Here is a 26957-nt window from a genome sequence, read left to right on the forward strand (position 1 = left end):
CCTTTCCAGCTGTACAGGGGTGAATGAGCAATACCAAGGCGCAGTGCTGTAACAGCAGTAATATTTACAACAAATACCTAATTGGGTGTAGCTGGCTTTTGCTAATCAGTCTTCACGTGGCGCTATCTGTTTGATTTAACCTAATGACCAGTGGGCAGGGTATTCTGTTAGAACTGTAGACTCAAGATTTGGGCCTTTTCGTTTCCTCTACTTCCTTCATTTCCTTTACTTTTGGTTGTGAGTTCGTTTAGGTTTTTTCTTTTTTCTTGGTTTCTTCATCAGACCTTGGAGAGCTTCTAAAAATATTAATGCCCAGCCCAACGTCCGTGATTGAGTTAATTTTTAAAAGCTCCATGTGTTTCAAATCTGCGTGTTTCCCCATATGTTTGCATGCGTCTCCATGTGTCTCAGGTTTTCTGATGGAGCTCTTACTACCTTTTTTTCTCTCACCCTTTGTCTTCCCATTGCCTGCCCCATTTTCTCAGTTCCCTTTTTAGGGCAGTTTTAGCAGCAGTTTGAGTTTGGAGGTTGGAAGCGATGGGGGGCGGGGTGCTGAAAAGGGGAGTTGTATGCTTGATGGAAGAGGAGGAGTTCCTGTATTAAATGTCATACCACATCCAGCTGTAGCACATTTAAAATGTATGCTGAAGGGAGGTGTTTGTGTTTTTGTTTTTGTTTTTTTACCCCCACTTGCTTTCCATTCTGGTGGTGGCTCTTCCTTACTGTAATTGTCTACTTAAACCCTTTTTAGAGACCTCCAAAAGTTTGGATTCCAGAGTTAACTTTGAATGCAACTGCATTCCATTCAGGATTCCTTTTGTCTCTAGTTGATAAAGGTAACTGTCTCAGACCTAGGGCTAGAGCAGTGGCCAAGGCGCCCTGCAGGGAAGCAGTTAATTTTGAGTGGTGTTTGTCACCCATTGGGTTGTGAATTGTAACCAGTGTTAAAAACAAAATAAGGGAACAGAATATAAAAATAAATCTCAGGGTATCCCATTTGTATGAGTTACTTCTAAGTCCAGCAGTGGCTGGTAATCTTACATTTTGGATTTTATCATGAAAGGAAATAGCGTGTGGTGAACATTTTATAGAAAATACCAGAGTAGATTTACATTTTATTGAGTGCTTACTCTTGTCAAGCACTGTTTTAAGGGTTTTTGAAAGTATTTTATTTGGTGTGAGGGTTGATATAACAGAAATGCTAGTGACCTTGCCAGCAGTCCCCTTCCCAAGGTAACTGTCACTGAGCTTTCTCTCTTTTTGAACTTCTGTGGGTGGTCCTGTGTCCTGCTGGGCTTTTTTGTACCCTTTGCCATCCTGTTCCTTCTGTTGAGTTGTATCCTTAGCCGGGATTGGTAGATCCTTCTCACATTCGTTTATGCTGGTTCTGCTTAGAGTTTTGTGTTTTAATTAAATAACAAAGCAATAGATGAAATGATTGTAGAGAGATTTTTCAGTGAAAACAGTTGATTTGATTGTTCTGCAAAAATTCAGTAATAGCTACCATTTGTCTTGCCTGCTAGGGGCCTGTAACTTCTTGAGTCTTTGATTGCTAATTTGAGTCCTCACATCAGTTTGCGGGGTAGGTATGTATCGCCTTTATTTTGTAGATGAGAAAACTGAGGCACAAGGGGAATAAAATAGTGGAATTAGATTCAGACGCTGGTAGTTTGGCTCCAGGGTTAGATGGGTAAGAGGAAGCTATACAGGTGATTGGGGAAAATAGTGAAAATGTAGAATAATTCTGTGCTCTGTGTATCTTAAAAAACTTTACATTTTAAAGAAACCAGAAACTGAAAATCACCGGTGTGATTGATGCCAGAAGATACACTGCTTTTCAAAAGGCCATAATTTTACATCGGAAGAGTCCAGTTAAATTGTATCTGGGAAGTGATTCCCCTGGGAGTAGTCTGAGAAACAACAGGGGGATGTGGGGAATGGTGAGTCGGGGGTGGGCACTGGAGAACTTTGTCCTTGTCCAGTGTGACTCCAGTGCCACGTGTGTAGTTTGGATTGGGCAACAGTTTGTGGAGATTGGGTTTTGCTTCTAATCTCTTTTTTTTTGTTGTTGTTGTTCTAAACTTAGTTCCTAAATAGGCTTTGCATCAAAATCACGTGAGAATTTAAAAAATCGGGCCCATACCTGATTGGATTTTAGGGGTTTTTGAGTGAGAGGGGAGGGGAGGGAAAGGGAGGTGGAGAAAGAGGAGATGAGGGTTAGGGGAAGGGAGGGAGGGGTGGAGAAATGATCGGAATTGTCAGAAGTGCCCCAGGTGTGTCTGTTGCAAAGCCAGGGTGGGGAATAGTTCTGTAGGCGTGACCTCTAGGGAACTAGTTCTTGAGTGTGGTGGGTTTTAACAGAGGGCGTCTTCAGCTGCAGTATAGGTTACTTGACATTCAAATAGAGGCAGTAAATGGCTAGTAAGTTGTAATTTTGAGGATCGAGGTGATGGGTCAGAGTCTTGCCATGCTCCATATCCCTTGCTTGATTAAAAAGTTTGTTCCCTCTGCATTTAGCTTTATATGGTGTTAGGTTGTTTCTAAATTTAATTGTTTAAGAATCACCTGGGATACTTGTTAAACATAGTCCCAGGCTTCTCGCCTGGAAGTTTGAATTCAGGCATTCTGGGTGGTGCCCAGGAATCTGTATGCCTTTTTCTGAGAAGAGGATCCTTAGTGTTACCAGTGTTAAAGTAACTTCCAGAACTGCTGAAATCCTGGGACGGTCTGCCTCAGGATGCCGATCAGTTCTGCAGTGTTAGAAATTCAGAAAGATTCAAAGAATAAAATTAAAGTTTTAAACAAGTTAGATATAGTTAAAATCCTGTTTATGCCTTTCCCCTAGTCACTGTCATGAACTTGGCATATAAAAGCCATGGCATTTTTAGAACGTACATGGTTCATATAATATATTTGTGTTTTAAAAATATGGTGGTTTTGAGATTGTCACATTGATATTTCTAGATCTAATTCATCCCTAGTCTTAACTGTTGTAGTTCATTGCGTAGTACAAATATTTCACGTTTTATTTTTACAGTTTTGTACGTGAACATTTAGGTTGTTTTTGTTTAATCTTACGAGCAGAACTCTGACCATTTTTTTATTTCCCTCTTCCTGCACACGTTTGATAATTTGTTGAGGTTATATGTTCCCACTGATTGAATTGCATGATTCATGTGCATATTTTTATGTATACCAGATAATGCCAAATTACTTTCCAAAGCTTCTCATCTCTTTCTCAGTAATGGTGTGTGAGTACTATTTTCCCTACTTTCTTACCATCCTTTAATGTTACCAGACTTTTTAATTTCTGCAAAGCAGATGAGTGTAAAATAATCTTGTTGTAAATGCACTTCCCAAATTACCAGTGACATTTAACTACCTTTTCATATGTTTATTGGCTATTGCAGTTTGCTTTTTTGTAATTGCATGTCCACTTCCTTTGCCTAGTTTTTTTATTGGATTTTTCTTTGGTATGTAATTGTTTATATGTTGTAAATATAAATCCTTGGTTGTATGTACATTGAGATTTCTCAGTCTCTTACTTGTCTTTGAACCATGTTTATAATGTAGTTTATTCTTCAGAATCATAGGACTTGAACCAGAGGTCTTAAAGATGCAGTTCGGCTTATTTAAGGATTCTTTATCAGTAAGAAACTTGTGACTTAATGATCTTTGCCTTTGTATTCTCTTTAAGATACACAGAAATGAATGAGGACTTGTCCTGCGTCACCCTTGGAGTGATTCCGACCTTCATCTCTTGTTGGGTGGTTTAATAATCTGTTTAACTGATTACGGATGACAAGGACAGCAATACCATTTAGAGGTTATTAATGTGGATTTAATAATTCAGGCTGTGGGGTGGGGGCGAAGACCCTTCTGTAAAGGGTAGTTTGAGGATGGCTTCAAGGATCCTCTTAAGGATGAGAGGAGGATGCTAGCATATGCCTGACACAGAAGTGCTCTGCGATTACTAGCTATTTTTTTCTTTTATTGAAGTATAATTTGCAATATTGTGTTAGTTTCAGGTGTACAGCAGAGTGATTCAGTTATATGATTGCTATTCTTTTTCAGATTGTTTTCCATTATAGCTTATTCCAAGGTATTAAATACAGCTCCCTGTGCTATATAGTAGGTCCTTGTCACCCATTTTATATGTAGCAGTGTATATGTTAATCCCAAACTCCTAATTTATCCCTCCCCCCCCCACCCCTGCTTCCCCTTTGGTAACTGTAAATTTGTGTTCTATGTCTATGAGTCTGTTTCTGTTTTGTAAGTAAGTTCATGTGTATCTTTTTTTTTAGATTTCACATTGTATGAATGAATATTAGCTATTATTGATAGAATATAAGTCTGGAAATAAGTTTTATAAAAATTCCAGTATAGATTGCTTTTTGTTTTTACCACATTTTGCTTCACCTCCAACAACAACAAAAAAAACCCCAAGGTCTGCCCAGCAGTTCAGCCATTTTGTAAGTTTAGGAAAATAAACCCTATCCAGTAAGTGGGGAAATGGCAGCTCTTGGGCGGGGAACCCACAGGCTTGCTCTTCAGTGAAGTGTTGATGTGCTGCCCTCGTGTGGTCATTTGAGGAGTGGCGATTAAAACTTAAGGATGGAACGATAGCTATTGATGCTGCTTGCTTTCAAAGTCCAATTGGTAAAAACGTAATCACTCCATTTTTGCCAGCCTCAAAAAGGACTTTGAAGAGATACCAAGTCCTTTTTTCAGAAAGTGAAAAGAAGTGCTAAGCTTTTTAAAATAAACATTTATTTTTCTATTGAAATCTTAAAAATCCCAGTTTTGACTTGAGTCCCTTTAATTTATTTTTACATGGTATTTCCCGTGTTCAGTCAAAAATTATAAAACTTGTTTGCAATTTAGGTATTGAGTAATTTTCAGATAAAATTATTTTTCGAGAGGATTATGTATGGTGGATGATCATTCTTGAAAATTCCATTTTTAATTGCCTTAAAACGATTAATGCCTTTGGAAATCAGGGAATTTTATTATCTTCATTTAGGTGATAGCTTGGTTAAAGGATTGCTCACCACTAACTTGATTTGACCCTTTTTTCAGTCGCACTTTCCATATCTCCGACTCTAAACAGCATTGCAACCTGCAGTTTAATGTTGATAGTATTTAGTATCATAGTTATGCACTAGTAGTGAATCTGCATATTTCAAGAAATATCTTGTTTGAGCGAATAATTAGACTGTCAGTGCCTTAAATGTGAAGGTATTTATAGTTTTTCCCTAAATATTTTTCCAGTCTATTAAATCTGACTTGCTAGTTTTAGAAATAATTAAAAAAAAACAACCTTAGTGTCACTCTCATTCATATGTCATTCATAGCTCATTTTGTGTAAGAATTCAGGATACTTAGATCCCTTGCCTTGAATTTGACTAACTTGGCTGGATATATTTTGAATGATTTGAAACGTTAAAAAGATTAATACTTACATAATGAACAACTGTGAACTCACCACTCAGCCTCAGTCATAAATGTCACCAATATCATTCTCTGATTCCATCTGCCTCCCTAAACCCCTAGAGGCAAATGCAATTGTAAATTTCCTGTTTATCTTTTCTTGGATTTGATTTTCATTGGTACTTTTTTTTTTTTTTTTTTTTGGAAATTGCAGAAGCGAATTAGTTCACAGAATCCACTAGCATACTTCAGATAACCCATCCAGTGGAGTAAACCGTTGTTAGCAATTTGGTGGTTAAAATGCACTTATGCAGATAGATATATACTGGTAGAATCATGGGTATGTCTTTTACGTAAAAGGTATGCATTGTTACGTTTCCAGAGACTACTCTACAACACAAATACAAATACAGAGCTGCACATGAAGGCATATACAAAGATATTTATAGTTTTATTGATTATAGTGAATAATTGGAAATCTAAATATTCTACTCAGAAATATAGAGGTATGGAAGTGTATCAAGAATATTTGTAGCTTACTGGTTAAGAAGACAGTTTAAAAATGACCTAAATTTCCCATTAATAGGGCATTGTAAATAAAATGTAGTGTATTCATACTATGAGACAGTTCAGAGAGTGAGATACTCATATACATACACATACCCTGCGATGAATACTGGCATTGGATATTTCCACCACATTTGCAATGATTACTGGCTTTTCAGCACAATGCACTAAGAGGATTCCTACCTAACCAAGTTCTTCTAGTTATCCACTGCAGGCTAATGCTGCTTTTTGTGGCTTTCTGCCTCTTTAAGTTGGTAGTTGGAGGTTTTCCATCTTGTTGGAGTGTTTTATATTTCAGGGGCGTACGTGGTGGTCCTGTGACTATTTTCGTTGGTGGTGTTTGCCAAAATATGGTTCCAGGCTTAATCTCTTGTCTGGAGTTTTAAGCATTATAGTAGTAGTTAAAAAACTAAACTCTTCATTTCAAAAGAATTTCAAAAAAATTGCACATTCTAGCAAAGTCATTATGTACACCCCCCCTCCACTATGTCCATTCCCTTCTCTAACATACCAGGCGCAGGGAACATCCAGGAAGATGACTTAGCTCTCAAGTCTGTTGGAGAGGTTGACAGGTGACCAAATTACCTGTATAGGGTGGTACACATGGAGGCACAGTGGTGCAGATGTGAACAGCTGGGGCTCGAGTCTGTCTTGTAGGATGTGTGTCATTGATAAAAGTGAGGCGAGAGCCAGTGGAGCATGGTGGCTGAAGCTCAGACCGGAAAGAATCTGCTTGGTTTCAGTTCCTAGTGGTAGTAACTGTGATCGCAGAGGTGACTGGGTATTATGAACATAACCTACTAGTAGGAGCTGAATTGAGGGTTGGAATGCATAAAGGGTGTTTTCTAGAGATATATGATCCCTTCCTGAGGCTTGAAGAATTGGAGAGTTACTTATAAAGCTTGATGCAGAAGCAGAGATTGGAGGTGAGCAGTGCTGGGGCTTGGTGCTCTGCAGTAGGGCAGTATGGCTGGAGCCTTGGGGGTGAGGGGAAGGAATGGCTAAGTGATGAGTTTTGAGAAATGGGCGGAGGCTGGGATTTGTAAGGCGCGCTGGGACTGGATGTTCCCAGTGACCTGGCCCAGGGGAGCTGGGAGGCGGTGGGCAGCACTATCTTCGTCACTTTTCAGGCCTCTCCAAGCACTCGGGTGCTTTGGCTGTGTAAATGCAGCTTCCAGGTACATCCCTAACACCCCTTTCAAGCAGAGTGGCCTTTCTGTATCCCTTACGTACAAGAAGATTCTGGAGCTTTCTGTCTATGAGCAAATGGTGGAGGCCAAACTATTAAACTCCAGCTGGTGCCCTGGATTGTGTGACACTGACTCACTAGTGGGTGCTCGCTGAAAGAGCTTTGTGTTAGAAGGGGACTCTGATGTTGGATGTGAAATTCTAAAACCTCGAATGATTGGTTAAAGCGTTGGCGTTCACATAGTGCTGCTTTCGTAGCTGACATCTGATACTTTCATGACCCTACATGTCATGTTTCAGAGGATGGCACAGGGTCAGAGATGGTGCAGGCCTGGGGTGATTTAGGACAGGACCGTGGGTGCCACAGCCAGCATTTCTTAACTGTCCTGTCCAGCCCTCCTTGTTTTTCCTCTTGCCTGGTGACCACCTTCTGATTGGTCACAGGTGGGGAAAAGTGACTTAAGATCCCTTAGTCAGTTGGCCTAGTCAGCTTTACTTTGCCAAGGGCCAAGGAGTCGGGAAGCATAACGACGCCTTGAAGGGGCTGAGTCCCTTTTATAGGCATGCCTGACTGGTTTGGGACATTGTGTAACAGGGAGATTTGTTTCCTGAGTCGCTAAGGCTTTGAACCCCTGTGGTGAAAAAGGATATGAGCTTTTTAGAGCCAGACTTGAGTTGGAATCCCTCCTCAACCCTCAGTACTTTCTAGTTTTGTCATTGACCAGATTATTTTAAAATACCAGTTTTTTTCATCCTTCACGTGGGGATAATAATATAATACTTAAAAGGGTTGTTCTGGAGAATAAGGAGAATAAACATGTAGGGTACACAGCACATTGTCCTGCACCTATTAGATGATCAGGTAATTAATAAATGGTCTTCACCGTCTGCTGCCCTTCTCAAGGTGGACCCTCCATCCCCTCCATTTACTCTCATTGCTCCTTCATCTTAACTAAGAGTGCCCTCTGCTGCGCTGTGCTTGGCTGTGGTTCACACGGGCTATCCGGGTCAATCCCAGTTTCCGGTGTTCTCTCTCCTGTTCATTCTGTGGACAAGTGTCTGTCAGGTGATAGGACCTCATTTCTAATCTGGAGGATATAGTGGTGATAAATACGAAGCGCCCCCCCCCCTTACCCTTCCTACCTTCATGCCCTGTGTCTGTTATCCCCAGGTTGCTAAACTCAGGGACCTTTCTGTTGGTGTTACTCTAGGTTCTGGGTTGCTACTTGCCTGTTGCTCTGCCCCTAAACGAAAAGATAGCTTTCAGCCGGAAGAGTTGAGGGAGTCCATCACCTTGAGGCCTTTTCTCTTCGGAGTGTCCTCACTCCCACCGGCGGGCCCAGGAATTACCTTCTAACTCTTGGAGAACAGGGAGTATTGTATTCCCTTCCCTGCTCCCAGCTACTCAGCCTTCCCTTGCCTTGTGTTTCTGTTTTGTGGCTTCTGCTTTCATCTGCCTGCTTAGGCTGAGGGGTGTTTGGAATGAGGAAGGGGTGGCGTGTTGGGAAGCCAGCGGCAGTCGTAGTTGGAGTAGGCTTTCTCGTCGGGATCAGAATGTGCTCTTTGTTTATCGTTTTCAGTTAAGTCTGCCGGGTCTGGGACTCACTGCAGGGGATTTCAGGGCAGGAGCTCTGGCCGGGGTTACTGTGTGTGTGTTTCCACCTGCACCTGTGGTTGAGGGGACCACTGACTGGATAATTGCAAACACATTGTGTTCTTTCTGTTTGGGTGACCCTGCCTTGGTTTTGTTTCGTTCTATCCTGGTGGTGGTGGTGGTTTTTGTATTTTTGTCTTTGTCTTGAGGGAGGCATTGATACCGAACAAGTAAGACTTAGTGGATTCAGACTGATGGACCTGGTTTCGAATCCTATGTGTGTCATCTTGGGAGAGTAACTTAACAACTTTAGAGCTTCAGTTTTTCCTTATGTGAATGAAGGACAAAATAATATCCCCTTTCTGAGCTTTCATTAAGAGAACTGATCTGTAAATGAGGTGGTATATGGCATCGTACAAGTATTCAGGAAATGGTAGCTATTAGGGATGTTGAGAATGATCGTAATGACGTTATTTGCAATGTAAGAATATAAAAGTTGAATTTGAAAGTATTGGTCTTGTATGACCAAGTTAACTGTCTGCTGTCATATTAACGCTAGGATCTTTTTTTAAAAACAGATTTATCTGGCAGTTCTTAAGTCTTTTAAAAATCTCTCTCTCTGTTTTAAATTAATTAAGTCATTCAGCATCTGAAGAAGCTTCTGGTTCAGACTCAGGCAGCCAGTCGGAGAGTGAGCAGGGCAGCGATCCAGGAAGCGGACATGGCAGCGAGTCAAACAGTAGTTCTGAGTCTTCGGAGAGTCAGTCGGAATCTGAAAGCGAATCGGCAGGCTCCAAATCCCAGCCAGCTCTCCCAGAAGCCAAAGAGAAGCCAGCCTCGAAGAAGGAACGGATAGCTGATGTGAAGAAGGTATCGGCTTTGCTGTACAATACAAACGTGCTCGAACTGGGACCAGCTAGCAGACCTTTGTTTCCCATTGAACACTCATTAGTGTCTCTCCATAGTGAAAACTACGGCCGCCTTTTCTCGTGGTGTACTGTCTGTGGATATAAATGGGGGTTGCCGTCTGCTGTACTGATAGACACAGGGCTGTAAGGAAAATAATTACATGAACCATCAAACTATGGGGCCAAAACACAAATTTTTATAGTTTGTTTTTTTTTTTGGTTTTTAACATTAAAAAAAAAGGTGGTTAAAATGATTTCTTTAAGTGATACTGAATAATACCTGAGAAAGTCATTGGCAGGTAATTGTGGAATGCAGTTGTAAAGCTTAGTTATGGATAATCACAATCGAAGAATAAGGGCAGTTTTTGTTTCATTGGGGAATAGAAGGAGAAATACTTTTCACAGAAGAGAAATTATCTGTACCCAGGCAATGTATATATTCTTTGCTTAATAGAAGACTTGTCCAGCACAGAATGAAAAAAGGCAGAAACTGAGTTGCATATCATTTTCTCTTTGATGCCCAAACTTTGGGATGCATTCCTTCTGGGAAAAAAATGAATGACTTGGTCTACTTAATCATGAGAATGCAGCTGATCTTTTAAAATTCCATTTTGAGAGAATTATGTTTGAATCATTAAAATATTAAAGATTGCTTTTAGAAATTTAAAAATAAAATGTCTTACAGAAATTCAAAGCTCTATGCTAAATCAGTTTTTCTTCTAAACTATAAATCTACATTTGCACACGGAGATTTTCGTAGTAGTACAAACGATTTTAAATTATCTGCAGGTTCTACAGAATAGCTTCAACAATCCTGAAATTAAAAAACAAAACAAAACTGCTTTTACCTCTTGAGGCAGAATTGGGATTAACTATGTTATTTCAGTTCTTCTGTTCCCAGCGTAGTCATTGCTAAATGGTAAGTGACCCTTAGGAGCTGGTGGGAGGTTGAGGGGATGCTGAGGGTAGTGTTAGGGATAGGAAAATGAACATTGTCCTTGGCAACTCACTCATCACCAGAGAAGTGGCCTTCAGACACTCAAGTGTGGTGCATATTTGCCTGCTCAGTGTGTAGGGCCTATCTCAAGAGACAATTCATGTGGTGCCTTATTTCAGAAAGACCCTGTATGTAGAAGTACCACTTAGAGATCTTCTCTGAGTATCATTTGACTCAAATTTGCCACCCAGACTTGTAGCAGAAGGCGTTGCTTGGCCACCTTCAGAGCCTGACATCTGAGCCTGGTGTCCTCTGTACATCTCAAGCAGGTGCTCTTTCCAGAAGACTGCCAACACATTTTTGAAGTGTAATGGGCAAAAACAAGTCTGGATATAACCATCTTCTGTACGTTGGGAAGTTCTTTACTTGCAGAGAGTAAGGGAAACCATAGAAACCATGCTTTGCATAATGTGTTTAAAACTTAGCTGAAATCGTGTTCTCTGTCTGAGATTCACAGCTGTTAACTCTAAGACCTTACATAGGTGACTTCATTTAAAAAGATAAAAGAGGATAAGAAAGAAGGGACTTTCTCATTACTAAGTTTGAATTTCAAGACAGAAGTACAGCTCTAGGCAGAAATACTAAGGTCAAGGTGATCGGCTCCAAAAGTTAATGTAAGTTAGCACGTGGATGCTTGTACTAGCCAATTAGAATGCTTGGATTGTGACTTTCATGATTTTTCTGAAACGAGAACTTCTAAAGAAAGCCCTTTGTTTTCTGTACACACTTCCGTTTCACATGGTAGCTTTTTAATTGAAGGGTTGAATTAGGTGTCATCAGCCCTCAGAAGGACAAATACAGAGATGATTTTAAGATGTACGCATCAGAATGTATCCTGGAATAAAGCCCCAACACGTGAGCCTGAGTGCCTGTCTAAGATTTTAAAGTGATAAAACTAACTGATGTAGTGACATTTCAATAGCCGAGCCACCCCAGTTCATAAAAGCTCCGGCAATACCTGTGTTGAGTCATTTCACGCCCTGGCAGAGGTCCAGAAAGGGCTGGGGGTGGGGCAGGCAGGGCTGCAGCCTGGCTCCCCGTCCCTCCTCTGCCGAGTTGTCCTGAGCCCTGAGCGTTCAGGACCTTTTGTCCTCCGACTCAGATTATTCTAAGGTGGTTACGGATTTTTCACTTTTAAAAACTGAGGACCCTGGATGACACGATTAGACGGCTTCTCGTTCTCAAGTGTCTGTTCCTAGAACATCTTGCTTATTACCTTTGGAGGCCTTGTTTTCCTTCAGCTTACCCAGCATTTTTTTCTTTTTTAAGGCGCTATTGATAATGTCCTCCCTTGGCTTAGTGACATTGTGTGTTTCTGGATCTTTTGTCATTTTTGTCATCTTGGGGGTTCACTTTCCACACATTTCATGATGGCTTCTCCTCTTGCCTCAACTCCAGATATTTTCATGACATGAACTGTTGCCTGTGTTTGATGATAAACCCCCATTTCTAATCTTGGCTTTTAAGCATCTCTTCTGTATGGTTAACTCCTGTAAAACATCTTCACTTCTGTGTTCCACAATCCATTTAAATTCATTTTGCCTGTAGGTGACTGGTTTTATTAAAAGAACATACAACATACTTATCAGCAGTTATCCGTGGGAAGGAGAGAGAGGCTGGGTCAGACTAATTGTTAGAGGTTGAAGAAGAAGGGGAAGCTGTTACATTTTTTTCTATTGATTTGTTGGTTTGAGTCTTTTTATTAAAGGGTGTTAATATATCATGAAAAAAATTTCAACTAATCCCTCTTTAAACTTTGATCACCGGTGAGGATTATTACTAGATATCACGTCTTAAAGGCAAAGGGTTAAAGTACTGCCAGAGAATAAAATTAAGTGTGCTGGAAAAAGGGTGGCAGTGGGTCTCATTCTGAAAACTTCCAGCTAAATGTTAGAAATACCTCGTTTGCCTGTACCTGGTATGTGACACATCCTGAGGAATTTAAAGAAATAAGCAAATGCACTGATTCTTAATTAAACTTGGTGATGGGTCTTTTGCAATCAAAGGTGAAACTAAAAGCATGAAGGACTTAAATTCGTCAGTAAATATTTTGTCTTTAGTGGAAGTGATCCATGCTGCTCAGCTGTAAGTTTATATTTTAATAATGGGGAAGCAGTGTACCATATAGTTGAATAGCCATTTAGTGATGAAGAGGCATTGTTAAAACTTCAATGAGTTCTGGGATAACACGCCTTATTCTTTTTAAAGATGGTCCTTTATTGCCTCATACACAAAGCTAACAAAACCACTCTTTTGCTATTTAGTTGTTTGAATTCTCTTAAATTGAAATTCATGTTCCAGTAATGTAAATAATAAATGGGGGTCAAGAAAAAAAGATTCACGTGTGGTCTGTTAATTTTACAGATGTGGGAAGAATATCCTGATGTTTATGGGGTTAGGCGGTCAAACCGAAGCAGACAAGAACCATCACGATTTAATATTAAGGAGGAGGTAAGAAAAAGAACATTTGAAGGGGATACATTTAAACTCCTTATCTTACCTCATCCTTTCTGACTCGAATGTATTACCATTTATGAGACTGAACTTCAGTTGTGGGAGTTAAGTGACTCTATAAAGTGAGCTTTTTCAACCCAGTACAGCAAGAAAAGCCACATGAGGCTTTTAAGAAAAGAAAATTACCAGAAAGATCATGTCATAGTGAATGCTTTAGTAGAAAGTTAGAGTATTATATAGAACTGGCCTCAAATTCTTTTTTTTTTTTTTTTTAATGTTTCTCATACTGTGGTTGATTATAGCAAGAAGTTTCCTTTTTAAAATACCTAGTTTCTAAATCTCTTAGATCTTGTTAACTGGGTAACTAAACAAATGTAACAATGGTAGTAGTTTTCAGATTTATTCCTGAGAAAGGAAGGAGAGTTTGCTTAACTCAAGCAATGTATTTTATCTTATTTTACCTAAACTGCAAAAATTTGATTTACTAGTTCATTTTTAATGTGCAGTATAAAATGTTTCACACGTATTTACTCTCTGATCAAATTGTGAGAGATTGGATAGATTGATGATTTCTAAAATTAGAATTATGTACTGTGTTCTGTTGTTTCTATAGAATCAGACCTTTCTCAGTTGGGGTGATATTTTTGTGGATTTTTACCTCTGTATTAGGTTTGTAGACTACATTCTGAAGAGGTATTCTGTGGTCTCTCGGTGAAATATCCCCTGTCTGCATTCTTAGGAGGACTTCGCTATTCTTAGCTATATAACATCCTCCTCATAAAAGTTAAATATTAATAGCCAAAAGTTAGTGAGTTTGGGGTAGTAAATATACTTTAAAAATGTAATTGACCATAACACCTGCATTGCGTTTGTGGTGTTTTGAGTGACCTCTGAGCTGGTTTACTTTACTTAGCTTTCTTTTTCCTTATTTGTTAAAACCAAGCACATAGTTGTATAAATCTTTTCCTTTTTGTATATAAGTTAACACTTTCTCTGTAGGGCACAAGACTAACAGCAGAAAGAGCAGTTTGCCAATTTGCTTAATTTGAGGGAAGAAGAGCTGTTTTCATACGTCTCTGATTATAAACTTACTTGGCCTAGCGCTGTTAGCAGAGCACTGTTGGCTAATGACCGAACGTGTTCTTTAATGATTCTGAAATGAGATAGATCAGTAGTTACCACCTTTACTGGCAACTAAACGTTGTGTGGCATTTCCATATGATATTCTAGATCTGCAGCACCCAGTATGCTCGCCACTAGACAGGTGGCTTTTAAAATATGTATTAATTAAAATCAGGGAATGAAAAATTCCATTCCTTGGTTATGCCAGCTCATTTCAGGGGCTCCGTCATGTGACTGACTGCCGGCTACTGGGTTAGACATTGCAGAGACAGAACATGTCCATTGTCACAGAAGATTTTATCGGACTGTGCTCTGAGAAGTTAAGCCAAAGGAAGTATTTCCTGGTATTAGAGAGAGCACAGCAGCAACAGACAAATTAATTTTCAAAGCAGACGAAGAGTGAGCACACCAAACAAATGCCTAGGTTTCTTTCTGTCTAAAAGCACGTGCTGAATAACGTTATGTTCAGTAGATTGTTGAACCAGGGGGTAATGTTATCCGTAAGAACTGTGAATTAAAGTCTGTAATCATTTATCCCCCCTCGCACACTGAAGGCAAGTAGCGGGTCTGAGAGTGGGAGCCCAAAGAGAAGAGGCCAGAGGCAGCTGAAAAAACAGTAAGTCTTTTGCGGGGGAAATTACTCATCTGGTGGTTTCGAACACGTGAGCACTTCCGGGACGGGCTTCACTGTGTCTGTAGTGCACCCGGGTCCCAGAGTCGCCTTCTGTCTCTTGCTGTCGTGGGTTCCTGTCCACCTGGATCTGCTGCAGCAGCAGCATTGGAAGCCAGGATTCTGTTTTTCAGATGTAAATGTCGCTCTACTTTTGGGGGCAAACCCCAGCTATTCCGTCTGATTTGCCCAGTTAGCCAAATTGTCTTTTTCTTAAAAATGTGTGCAAATAACAAACATACAGGCATGTGGTATTCTATTCTAGTTAAGCCAGGAACACATTTGGATTGGCTGTTTTTCCTTTCCATTTGTTTTTTATGCGGCATGGCAAAATTCTATTTTAAAAATTAAATTAAAAAAATTATATTTTAAACATTATTAAAAATTATATTTTAAAAATTAAAAATGGACACCCGTTTTAGTATGAAATTTCACATTGTTGTTTCCACATGATTTTACTATTGTAATTCATAAGCCAGAAAAGTTTTAATTGTATGGACTTAACATGAAATTCCTTTATAATGTAGGTTATATATATTTGTTATTTTAAAACTTATTTAAAAAATCCTCTCATGGTCAATTTTTAAATTTTTTTTTTTTAAGAAATAATTAAAATTTTTTGAGGGACGTATGAGTCTCTGACTATCTGAATTCTATAGCCCATCGTCTCAGAAAAATAATCAAAACTTTACACACAAATTCAGGGGTTTCTTGTGATAAACAATTGTCCATGGCCTCTATTGAGAGCCTCAGTCATATATTCTCTGTTTTAAAGTATTAGTAATCCTTAATTTAAGTATTTGGCCTAAGGCAGAGTAACATGGGTTCTTCAAATCCATTTCCTCATCTCCAAAATAGAGTAACACTTATTCTGCTGACCTAACAGTTGTTAGAAACTACACTAAGTCAAGTGATCTTTAACATTGCCCTGCCCAGAGTACGTGCGGTTTGCATTTGTGTTTTAAACACTTCGTTAGAGTTGGAGAAATAACTGGAGGAAAGCCTGTGCTTGGCAGCTCGGAAGGCTTTTGTTCTGCCCCAGTCCCAGGGCCTGCTGGGAGGACCCTGTCCTCAGCTGGTCCCAGGCTAAAGGCCTTTTGCGGGGAAGTCCATCATGTGCTCTTTCCTCCACCGTCTGGCTACATCCTGCTGATTTCTTGGCTGGGATCTAAATGGTGCTGTGCTTGAAAACCCGACCTTCTCATTTTAATGGCTTTATCTGTGTATGCAGAAGCCCACATTTTTTTTTTTTGGCCAAAGTGTAACACATCGGGCTTTGTCTTTTGACTGGCTTCTGTACTTAATTTCCCTCTCCTGTCAATCCTGAGAGCTCTTCAGAGTTGGCTACTCTCAGAGGTCTTCATGGACCTTTCTTTTCCCTGAGTAGAACCTCTGTGTTCCTTGTGGGGGTTTGTGTCTTCTGTGATCTGCTCTCCTACACCTGGGCTCTTCCTTCGCAAGTGACCATAAGCTGAGGTCATTCCCCTCTTGCTTGTTCGTTTGGGCCCTGGGGTAGCCTCGCTTCTTGCCATCCTCTGGGCAGCTGGAGGGTACTAGGGCTTGTGGAGAACTCTTCTCCTGAGTCAGTTTAATTAGCATCATTAATTAGAGGACGTCCTACTGCTGTTAAGACTCAGGTGGCAGGGCACAGCGCTTCAGGGGCCTCTGGGATCTGAGCAAGTGTAACAGAACCTGGTGTGTGGGCACATGAATTTCAGAACTGAGAGTCACTCAAAGAGAGTGGAAATTTTGAAATATTAGCACAGGGAAATGCTTTTCTGAAACCCTGCATATTGCATCACAGATTTTAAAGTTTTTAAAGGGAGCTTTTTTTTTCAAACATGTTTTTTCTTTGGAGTTAATTTCAAACTTTAGAAAAACTGTAAGAAGAAAAGTAGTGTGAAGAATGACTGTGTACTTAATCAAGATTTACCGTTGGGTACCATTTTTGCCCCATTTGCTTGATCATTGTGGTGCTCTCTTTGTGTATATTTATGTGTTCACACGTAATGTTTTTTTCTGAACCATGTCAGACTAAGATTCATACATCATGGTCTTTTACCCCTAAGTGTGTATTTCTTATTAACAAGGATGTTATTTTTCATAAAAGCACAGTACAGTTTTTTTAAGTGCATATATATATATATTATATTTTTAACTGAAGTATAGTCAGTTACAATGTGTCAGTTTCTGGTGTGCAACATAATGCTCCAGTCATGCATGTATATACACACATATTTGTTTTCATATTCTTTCTTTTTCATTAAAGGTTATTACAAAATACTGTATATAGTTCCTGAAGGACAGTACAGTTTTAATGTAAATAGATTTAACATTACTAAAACACTTTGGTCAAATTCATATTCCCATTTTGTCAGTTGACCCAATGATATCCTTTATAAAATTTTCTGACGTCCAGTCCAGGATCCAGTCTAGGGTTAGATTTTGTACTAGTTGTCAGGATTCGTTAATCTAGAGCACTTTCACAGACCTTTGCTTTTATGACATTGACACTGTTGAAGAATAAATAGTCTTACAAGGGACAAACTCGCCTTGAGTCATGTGAATTAGCATTTTAAAGCTTAGAAGAGGTTACACATAGTATTCTTACACATTATTGAAAACATTTTTCAAATTAGTTGGCAACATTGGAAATTGAGAGCTGGTATGTAGGAGTCTAGATTTCTAGTTTTTGAGAATAACACTGACCTTTGTGGCCTTTGGACAGGCCATGAGTTCTTCATTTGACCCCATTTACAGCCCTTAACCTAGCCCCAGTGGGTGTTTTGAGATTGTAACCCTGGCTTAAAGTCATACAAATAACATTTTGAGTTTTACTTAACCCACGCATGCTGTTTTGATCATTGAACCCTTTTCCAGGCAGTACCTTTTAATGTTACTCAAATTTGTGAAATGTTGGAGAGGATTTCTGCTGATTCACTGTGATCCCAGTAGTGCTTAACCCCATGGTACAGTGGTTCCAGAACCGTCTCTCCAAATTGGATTTAAAAAAAATATTTCAGCCGTAATCATTTTCCTCTTGGGATAAGTTACTTCTTCCTTGCCCGTGCTTTGATTTAGAAGTCTGTCGCAGACCCGTGACACAGCGGAAGAGAGTCCTGTTAGCCCTGCGATTCCCCTCTTGATGGGGACCAGCTCCCGAAAGGCATCCTCTTCAGGAAAGGCTACTGAAAATCAGTGAAGTTAAAGCATCTGTTTCCCATCTTTTCCTTACCTGCCTTCCACGTGGAAGACAAAGAAGTTCCTTCTCTGAGCTCTTAGAGGCAGCTCCTGAGAAGCCTCAGTGACTCTTAACTAGAGTTTAGCCCAGCTTTATTTAAAAATGGCTTTTGTTCATTCCCCCCTTTACAGTTGCTCAGATGTGATCTGTGTCCTGCCAACCCGCTTTTCCCAGTAAGGGAGGAAAGCTGTACCCAGTTAACTCGCATTCTGACCTTTTCATGTCTGTTTTAATTGCCTTGGGGCCTCAGTGGCCAAATCCTGGTATTTATCTCCCCAGTTCCCAAAATTTGGCAGAAATTCCATTGATTCGCTCTTGGAGCTCCATCTGGCAATTTGAGTCTCCTTTAACATGTCAGAAATATTTTAATCAACAAGTCTTTATTTCAGACTTCTTGTCGTAGCCCTGCTTATAACGTATAGCTTAGTCAAGGAGTCTTTCTCATACAGTTTGTGTTCTATAAAAAGCCAGCAAACTAGGAGTGGACCGCAGCCTCACCTGTTGGAGAGCCCTGTATCTCTGCAGGGTTGAGCAGTAATCTTTTTGTCATTGATGACTCCTTTTACTTTACCCCTTATACAGAGTGACTTAGTACTGCTGATCCTAACTTACTTTTTTTGCCTTGAAAATTAAAATGAAATTTAAAATAATCCAGCCAATTTCAAATACACATGCACACAAACTCATTTAGGCCTGTTAAGCCTCCGATTATTCAGCTCCTCCCGGCATGTGTAAGCCTGGCTTTAATTTTCCTGGATTCATTGGTCTTCAGTGGATTATGGTTGAGGGTAACAGGGGTTTGACATGTACCAAACGGCTTGTTGTCACTGGGCTTGAGTTTCCCTCTATGTAGGAAGAGGCCTTTGGACCAGTTGATTTGCTGAGTTTTTGTACCTTCTCAAACTAGAAGATTTGGATTCTCCCCGGTTGTAAGTCTGCAGATCTGCAATTTAACTGGAAAACTAGCCTCAACAGTCATTCTCTGTGTTTACTGCTATCTGAGTCTCCTAGAGTTACAGAAGTGGACCTCATTAGCTGCCTTGATAAAGATTCTCAATTCCTGGCAGTTACGTAAATTACAAGTGTTAACTTGACTGTGGATTTTTCTCATCTGATCTACTCCCCCTTACGTCCAATGTGCATGTTCTTTCAGGCTTGTTTCCTGTGAAACCACTTCCCTCCTGTTTGACTGTGTGAGCTCCTTCTGAAGGGTGTGCTGTTCTGGACTTGGCCTGAGGGAGACTAGCTTTATGTGCCAACCTCCCAGCTGGTGGAGACAGCTTCCTTTTTTCCTTGCTGGTCATCACCATCTATTCCTCAGATTCTTTAGCACACAGTTACTGTACTAGGCTCTAGGGAAGGAGAAGAAGGCAGGTACCCAGAGTGTCATTTGTTTTAAAGAGACTGAAGAATATTAGGTGATACTAGTGGGCCTTAATATCTTATCAGTCTGCTTCCAGAAGCACCCTACCTGTCTGACAGACTGACATGGCTCACTCTTTGGTTCTTTCTTTCTTTAACAAAGGAGTATCTCTGTTTGTCTGCTTTTGTGCTAAGCTCTGCTACAAAGATTCCCTGCCCACAAGGAGTCACGTACTATTAGGGAAATGGATATGAAGCAAGTAATGGTGCCAGCAGAACTTGAGTAAAGTGCAGACAGACGTGCTCCACTGCCTTTCATGGATGACTTGAAATTCTTTTTCCAAGCGTAGGGTGACTCCTGGACTTTTTGGGAAGGTTCTTCCGGTATTACTTTGACCTATTCTCCCATGAAGAATACTGATTTGACTTTGCAATTCTGCAGCAATTGTCTTTAGCATAACCTCGTTTTCTATACACAGACCCAGAGGCACAACGGTAACTATTTTATTTAGAGAGAAAGCCCGTGTTATTTCCTGTTAAGTTTTTCCCCCCTAGATATTTCATGCTTATTAGCTGTTGTATATGTTCCTTCCTTCTTCCCTGCAAGTGAGAAATGAGCTAAGTCCCTGCGATGTCTTGTTTGGTCTTCAAGTAAATGTCAAAACCCGTTTGGGGCAGGAGGGCACCTATGGGGTATGGCTCTTCCAGTTCTAAGCTCTCAAGGAGCAAAAGAACACCAGCTGTATTGGATAATTATTAAAAACTACTTTGTTAGCTGAATAGATTAATTAGTAGGTAGTAGGTTTATCATTGAAAAATAATTTTAGGGACTGTTCTGTCAAGTATATTTAACTGAGATATTAAAACGTCCCTAAGATAGTAGTGCTCAAAGAAGTCCCTGCCCAGCGTCAGCAGCATCTGTGAATTTGTTAAAATTCAAATTTTTAGGCCTCACATTAGGCCTCCTGAATCACAAACTGGCTGTGGCCTAGAATTTTTTTTTTTTTTTGGATCGTGTAGATGCATTTTATTTGTTTTCTTTCAGAATGTGGCCTAGAAATCTTTCAAGCAGCCCTTCAGGTGGTTCTGATCCATGCTAAAATTTGAGAACCACTGATGTAGTATGTATTATGGCTTCAGTCTGGTCAATGCAGTTGTAAATAAAGATAGAATATTAGAGACTTAACAGCATTTTTTTTTCCAAAACAAATAGTTTAAAAAATACAGCCTTAGTTTCCATTTTCACTAATTTTTGTTACCAGACATAAAATAGGAGTAGATGTTAATCACAGCCCAGGAAGGAACACAACTATCATTTAAATAGAGCTAGAAAAATCTCTTTTTAGCATAATATCTAAAATATACATGTTCTGCCTTTCTGGCTAATTGAGTCAAAATTGGTTTTGTCAGATTCTTCAAGCTAAACAGTCTTGAAGAATTCTTTTAGAAAAAAACATTTTGCTTTGCTTTTGATCACAGAGAAAAGTGGAAACGGGAGCCCTCAGAAGATGAACAGGAACAAGGCACCAGTGCAGAGAGCGAACCAGAGCAAAAAAAAGTGACAGCCAGAAGACCTGTCCCCAGAAGGTGCAGTGTTTGCTTGAACATCTCTGCTCCTGGTCCAGCTTGATGTGTGTTAGATTGAGAAGGGTGATGCAGTGCTAGAGCAAGCCTTAATTGATGGGATACAGTGTGTCGTGATCCTGGGTTCTGAATGTCTGGTTAACTTCTTGCCAGCCTGCATCGTTAGATTAGATGACTGGGCTACTTGCACTGCTTTTGTGTGTTTGCACGGTATGTAGCTCAGACTGAATTTTACTGTTTCTTACTCCAGGTGGACTAGTTGTGAGGGGCGAACGTGTCTTCCACTCTTAAAAAAAAGGTCCCTGTGTATCTGACTAGTGTACAAGTCCTTTTTGGGAGAACTGATTCTCAAGTTTAATAGGCTTCTGTTCGTATAGTTTACATACAACATTAAGCAGAAAGTCCGTGCAGAGAAGACAGTAGGCTGAGATAGCAGGAAACTTTGGTAATTTTTGGTCAGACAGATGGCAGCATAAGGGACTGGTGATGGGGAAAGGAATATAAGAGGCAGAGAGGCCCCAGGAAGACTCACCTCATTGCAGTATTGCTTAGGATGTGGTTGGCAAATACTGCCTTTGGGCCAAATCCTAGCCCCCACCTATTTTTGTATGGCCTGTGAACTAAATATAGCTTTTATAGGTGAATAGGGAACACTAGTTTGGTGACAGGGAAAACTAAATTTGAACCCCAATTAAGTTCCCCTTCAAAAAAAAATTCTATTCTCATTAGTTAGATGTTGTATTACAAAAAATGTACTCCATGATTATTATTTTATTTTGAATTTTGTCAATAAATATTTGTTAAAATTTATTTTCTCTTGTTATGTAAGTACCTAAATATATAAGTAATAACCTCAACTTTGCCTCTTGTCTGAGAAAGTAAAAAAATACTTATACTCTGGCCATATTCCGCAAACGTGTGTCTATCCCTGGCTTAGAATGTTGTACCCACCCCCTTCACCCCTCACCCCAGCAGGGAAATTCACCGAGTGTTGTCTCCTTTGGTCTGAGTTTCAGCTCCCAGGACTGGAATGCCATTCTAGTTCTGTCTTCTCGATTTTACCCTTCATCGACTGAATCCTTGATCATCTGTGTGGTGTTGGTTGTGGCAAGTATGAGAGAAACAGATATGATTATGAGTGTCTTGCTCCCTTTTTCTTCTTTCACCTTTTTACCACCGACGGTGTCCTTGGGGATTTCCTTAGGAGAGCTCCTGGTCTGTGGCTCTCAGTCCTGGTTGCAGGGGAGTCACCAGAGGGGCCATCTGCTCCTTCTGTTCCGTTGGTCTGTGGCAGGGCAGTCCTGCAGGTATACTTTACGTCCAAGGAAGAATATATGTGTGGTCATTTCTTGTCCTTTACTTCCTTTATATAGATGATAACTTTCCATGCATCTTCTTCTGCATTTTTCTTTCATTATCTTGGAAATCTTTCTGTATCAATACATGAGAAAACTCCCCTTTTTATAGCTACATAGTATTCTGTTTATGGAACTAGTTCCTAGTTGATGATTTAGTTTTCTAAAATCTTTTGTCATTGCATGTAATACCACAGTATACCTTACTGTGCCTTTGTATCTGTAAAATCAGTCCCCAGAAGTAACATTGTTATATTTGTAACTGTGATAGATTTTTCCAAATTGCCCACCAAAAAAGTACCATCAGCAACATGCCATATGTGTCTATTAATGTCAGGTGATCTTGAGGAACATTTGAGAACTGTTGCCTTAGAACCCAGAGTCCCTTGGAATCTGCCAGGAATGAGTTCCAGGACCTCCCGTGGATACCAGAATCTGCAGATACTCAAGTCTTATATAAAGTGGTGTAGTATTTTCATATAAGCTATACAGACCCTCCTGGATACTTTAAATCATTTCTAGATTCCTTATAATACCTACTACAGTATAAATGCTTTGTAAATAGCTGTAAATACAATGTAAATCACTGCCAGTGCACAGCGAATTCAAATTTTGCTTTTTGGAACTTTGTGGAAATTTTTTTTTCTTCCATATCTGGAAAATATATATCAATTTTTGATCCATGTTTGGTTGACTCTGCTGCTGTGAGACCCGTGGATGTGGAACCTGCAGATGCGGAGGGCTGGCTATATCTCCTGTGAATGACTGAAGGGTGTTAGCAATAGAATCACTTTCATGGTGAAAATGCAGATTTCCAGTGATTTGGAATCTCAGGGAAAGCGACCTAGGAATAGACCTGTCTGACATTCCCCCGGCTAACCCTAAATATGAACCCTGCTCTGAGACAGAGCAGATTATGTTATGTAGATTTGAAGTAGACACCAAGTGATAAAGACTTTGTCATTTTTCTTTCTCATTTTAGAACAGTGCCCAAACCGCGTGTTAAAAAGCCGCCTAAGACTCAGCGTGGAAAAAGAAAAAAGCAGGAGTCTTCTGATGAGGATGACGAGGACGATGAAGCTCCCAAAAGGCAGACTCGTCGCAGAGCGGCTAAAAACGTTAGGTAGGTGATGCCCCGGAAGGTTTCATTAGAGTGAGTGAGGGTGGTCGTATAGTTGGCTAGGGCTTGGTTCTGACTCTTTTAAGTCCAGGATTAGGCATTTGATAGGCAAAAATGACGACCAGTGTCTTAAGGTTGTGTTCAGAAATCTGGTCAGGGTTCTTGCAAAAAGAATATGGGAAAGAATAGCGATACATCATTGGAGGCCTTCATTCCTGTAAAGAGAACTGCTTTAAGTTCATGTTCCACTGAGGTAGCAGTGATGTGATCTTCATTTCATAACATCCTTTTTCAGGAAAGACATTTGGATTGTATTCTCACTTCTGAATTACTCTTATTCAGACAAATCCTTCCAAGTTTCAGCTTATGTATTGTTATTTGGATATAATAATTTTATCAAGCTTACTGATAGGATATAAGGCATTAATAGAAAGTGAAAGGAAGGAATGGCTATATGCAAACATACATATTCTACTTCATATAAATCAAAGGGCATTTAACTTTCTTTAGAGGATACGTAGGTTTCTTTTGGTCTCCTAAGAGATGGTGAAACTGAATCCTGACTTTATTAATAACCTGTCAAGTGTATCCAGTTAATAATTTGAAAGCTAGGGCTAGGCTTTGGGTATGTTACTCTGTAGCTTAGCACTTTTTCCTCCTTCAGTTGTACTGCATCCAGGATTGTGTTTTTCTCTTGCGTAACTTCCAAACCATTTGTTGTTAATAAATCTACGAACATGCATTGCTACTTTTAAGTAGGAGAAAAGAACTTGGAGCGCACTTTATCTGTGGCTGATCTATAAAACAGCATTGTGGAGCCAGAAGAGTGTGTTTCCTCATTCTAAGGATGTTACTGTGTATGGCGGTGTTTGAATCTGAAAAGATAGTTTCTCACTTACTTGGCCCTATTCCTCATGCAGTTATAAAGAAGATGATGACTTTGAGACCGACTCAGATGACCTCATTGAAATGACTGGAGAAGGAGTTGATGAACAGCAGGATAACAGTGAAACTATTGAAAAGGTCTTAGATTCAAGGCTGGGAAAGAAAGGAGGTATGTGTCTTTGGGGAGAAAATTACTGTGGTTTTTTTTTTTTTTTTTTTAAACAAATGTTGTCCTTAAATGTACAGCAGGCTCCCAGAAACACTTCACATTAGCTATGGTGGGCAGCAGATGTTATGGCAAGGAATCCAGATACTTAGACGCCGGCATGGAGTTAAGGGTCATCGGCATGGAGTTAAGGGTCATCGTCTCAGGCATGAGGAAGAGTTTACTTTTTGTCAGATGTCTTAATTCCACCTGTGGCCTGGGGGCCCTTTCCCATAGCCTTTGCTTTTAGCTCCTTGCATTTCTTTGGCTCCTCTTTCTGTTTCTGCTTGAATTCCTCATCTTCCTCGTCCGTCTCCTTGGCCTGCTTCTTGGGTTGCTTCAGGGCTTCTTTTTGCCTTTGTGGCCAGACCTGGCTCTGCTGCCCCTTCCCAGACCCTGCTGTTGGAAGCCGGCAGATCACTTTTTATCGCTGCTTAGTATGGCCCAGATTTTATCGATTCAGCTCTGAAATGATGAATGTTTGTTGTGAAAAGTGGAACTTTTCCTGACCCAGTCTTCCTGTGTCAGAACTGAGACTATAGGGCTGGGTCCCACATGTCTTTGAGATTTTAAAATTAAGCTAGTTAAAGATGTGTTAGTTTCTTAAAAAAAACAGTGATGTAGCAGATTCTTGCTTATTAACGTTAAATACGTCTACATTTAGTTCGTTGTTTCTGTGTCTCCTTATGTTAAGTGTCACGTTGGTTAAATACATTTTAGACGGCAGTGGAAGAGTTTTTTGTGTCCAGATTGAAATATCTCATAATAATTCCGTTTTTTAAAATAATCTTCCCATGTGGGAAATAACAAAATGATACCTAATTCCTTTTTCTTTGTCTTTTTTTTTCTTTCTGTAATCCGGCCTCACTTGAAGTTGAGAGAATTAGCAGAGAACTTTGGGTGGAGGGATAATTGAGGAGATTTTTAGTTTTCTTACCTTATTCTTAATATTCCTGGAGAGACAGATTTGTTTTCTGAGTTAGTAGGGACCAAAACAAAAGGGTGTCGCTGTCCCTTTTTTATTGTATTTGGACACAAAGATTTCTTTGATTTTTCACCAGCAAACTTTGGAATGTTTTAAATTGTAAAAGTAGGGTTTTAAATTTAAAAATACCTACAATTATTGATCGTGTTCATTGTGTATTGTTAGTGAATTTTTGCTTGTTTGAAATCGAGGGGTTTTGGTGCTTCATCCAAAATGAGACTCTTTAGACAATTGTGTCCTTGTGAAACTTTTCATTGTCTAGCTTAATACATTTTTTAAAGTTTAACTGAATCCTTTTGCAGCCACTGGAGCTTCTACTACTGTCTATGCGATTGAAGCTAATGGAGACCCTAGTGGCGACTTTGACCCTGAAAAGGATGAAGGCGAAGTCCAGTACCTTATCAAGTGGAAAGGCTGGTCGTACATCCATAGCACGTGGGAGAGCGAAGAGTCCTTACAGCAGCAGAAGGTGAAAGGCCTAAAGAAGCTAGAGAACTTCAAGAAGAAAGAGGATGAAATCAAGCAATGGTACATCATCTGTCCTGGATTAAAGAAATGTATCTGCTGCCTGGGGGAAGGGGAGGTTTTTAAATAGTGCTGGAGAAACATGTCTATTTGGGGTATCAGATTTTGCTTCGATCATCTGAATGAGCACTGGAGGCGTCTGCAGTTACGTTTTATAAAATTGTGACCTGAAGACACTGTATGTTCTTTGCGTATAGGCCAGCAAATTTGTAGAGTTTAATAATAGTAACTAGCTTATGGAGCATTTTTCACACATAATCTCTTTAATCGTCACAGTAATTCTACGAGATTGGTACTGCTGAACCAAATTTTACGGGTGGGAAGAGTGAGATACAGAGCAACTCGGGAGTGGGCCCAGGATTGGGATTCTGGCAGCCTGAGTCCACAACTCATGTTCTTAAGCACCTTGTTACTTTTCTGTGGTTATGCTGGGGTAGCTTAGATGGCAGGAAGTAATAGTCTAGAACTCTGGGTTATGATTCATGCACTTAAAGCTAATCTTCGTTATACATAGTTTACAGAAATGATGTGACAGAAATGATTAGGTAATTTCTGAAACTGTGATAGCCTGTTGGGTTTTTAGTTTACTTCCAGCTGTGCATGTGTTGGGTTGCATACGAGAAATATGTGGGGCAGTAGCACACACCAACCTAAACTGACTAATGAGGAATAGCAAGTTCCTAACATTACAGTAATGACCCTCAAAAAAAAACCCCTCAAAATATAAAAACAAATTCCCCCTGAAGATGTATCTGTCAGTGTTGC

At 39.9% G+C, this 26957-nt stretch overlaps 1 protein-coding gene across 1 annotated transcript in view; it reads left to right on the forward strand.

Moving 5' to 3' along the window:
- Window positions 1-26957, forward strand: part of CHD2 (chromodomain helicase DNA binding protein 2) — a 109634-nt gene that overhangs the window by 23479 nt on the left and 59198 nt on the right. Inside the window, 7 exon segments of the mRNA XM_032468981.1 lie at window positions 9418-9649; window positions 13049-13135; window positions 14815-14876; window positions 21013-21120; window positions 23455-23595; window positions 24513-24646; window positions 25970-26195. Of these exon segments, the coding sequence (XP_032324872.1) occupies window positions 9418-9649; window positions 13049-13135; window positions 14815-14876; window positions 21013-21120; window positions 23455-23595; window positions 24513-24646; window positions 25970-26195 (990 nt within the window).

Source organism: Camelus ferus, chromosome 27 (genome assembly GCF_009834535.1).
Source record: "Camelus ferus isolate YT-003-E chromosome 27, BCGSAC_Cfer_1.0, whole genome shotgun sequence".
Classification (NCBI taxonomy): domain Eukaryota; kingdom Metazoa; phylum Chordata; class Mammalia; order Artiodactyla; family Camelidae; genus Camelus; species Camelus ferus.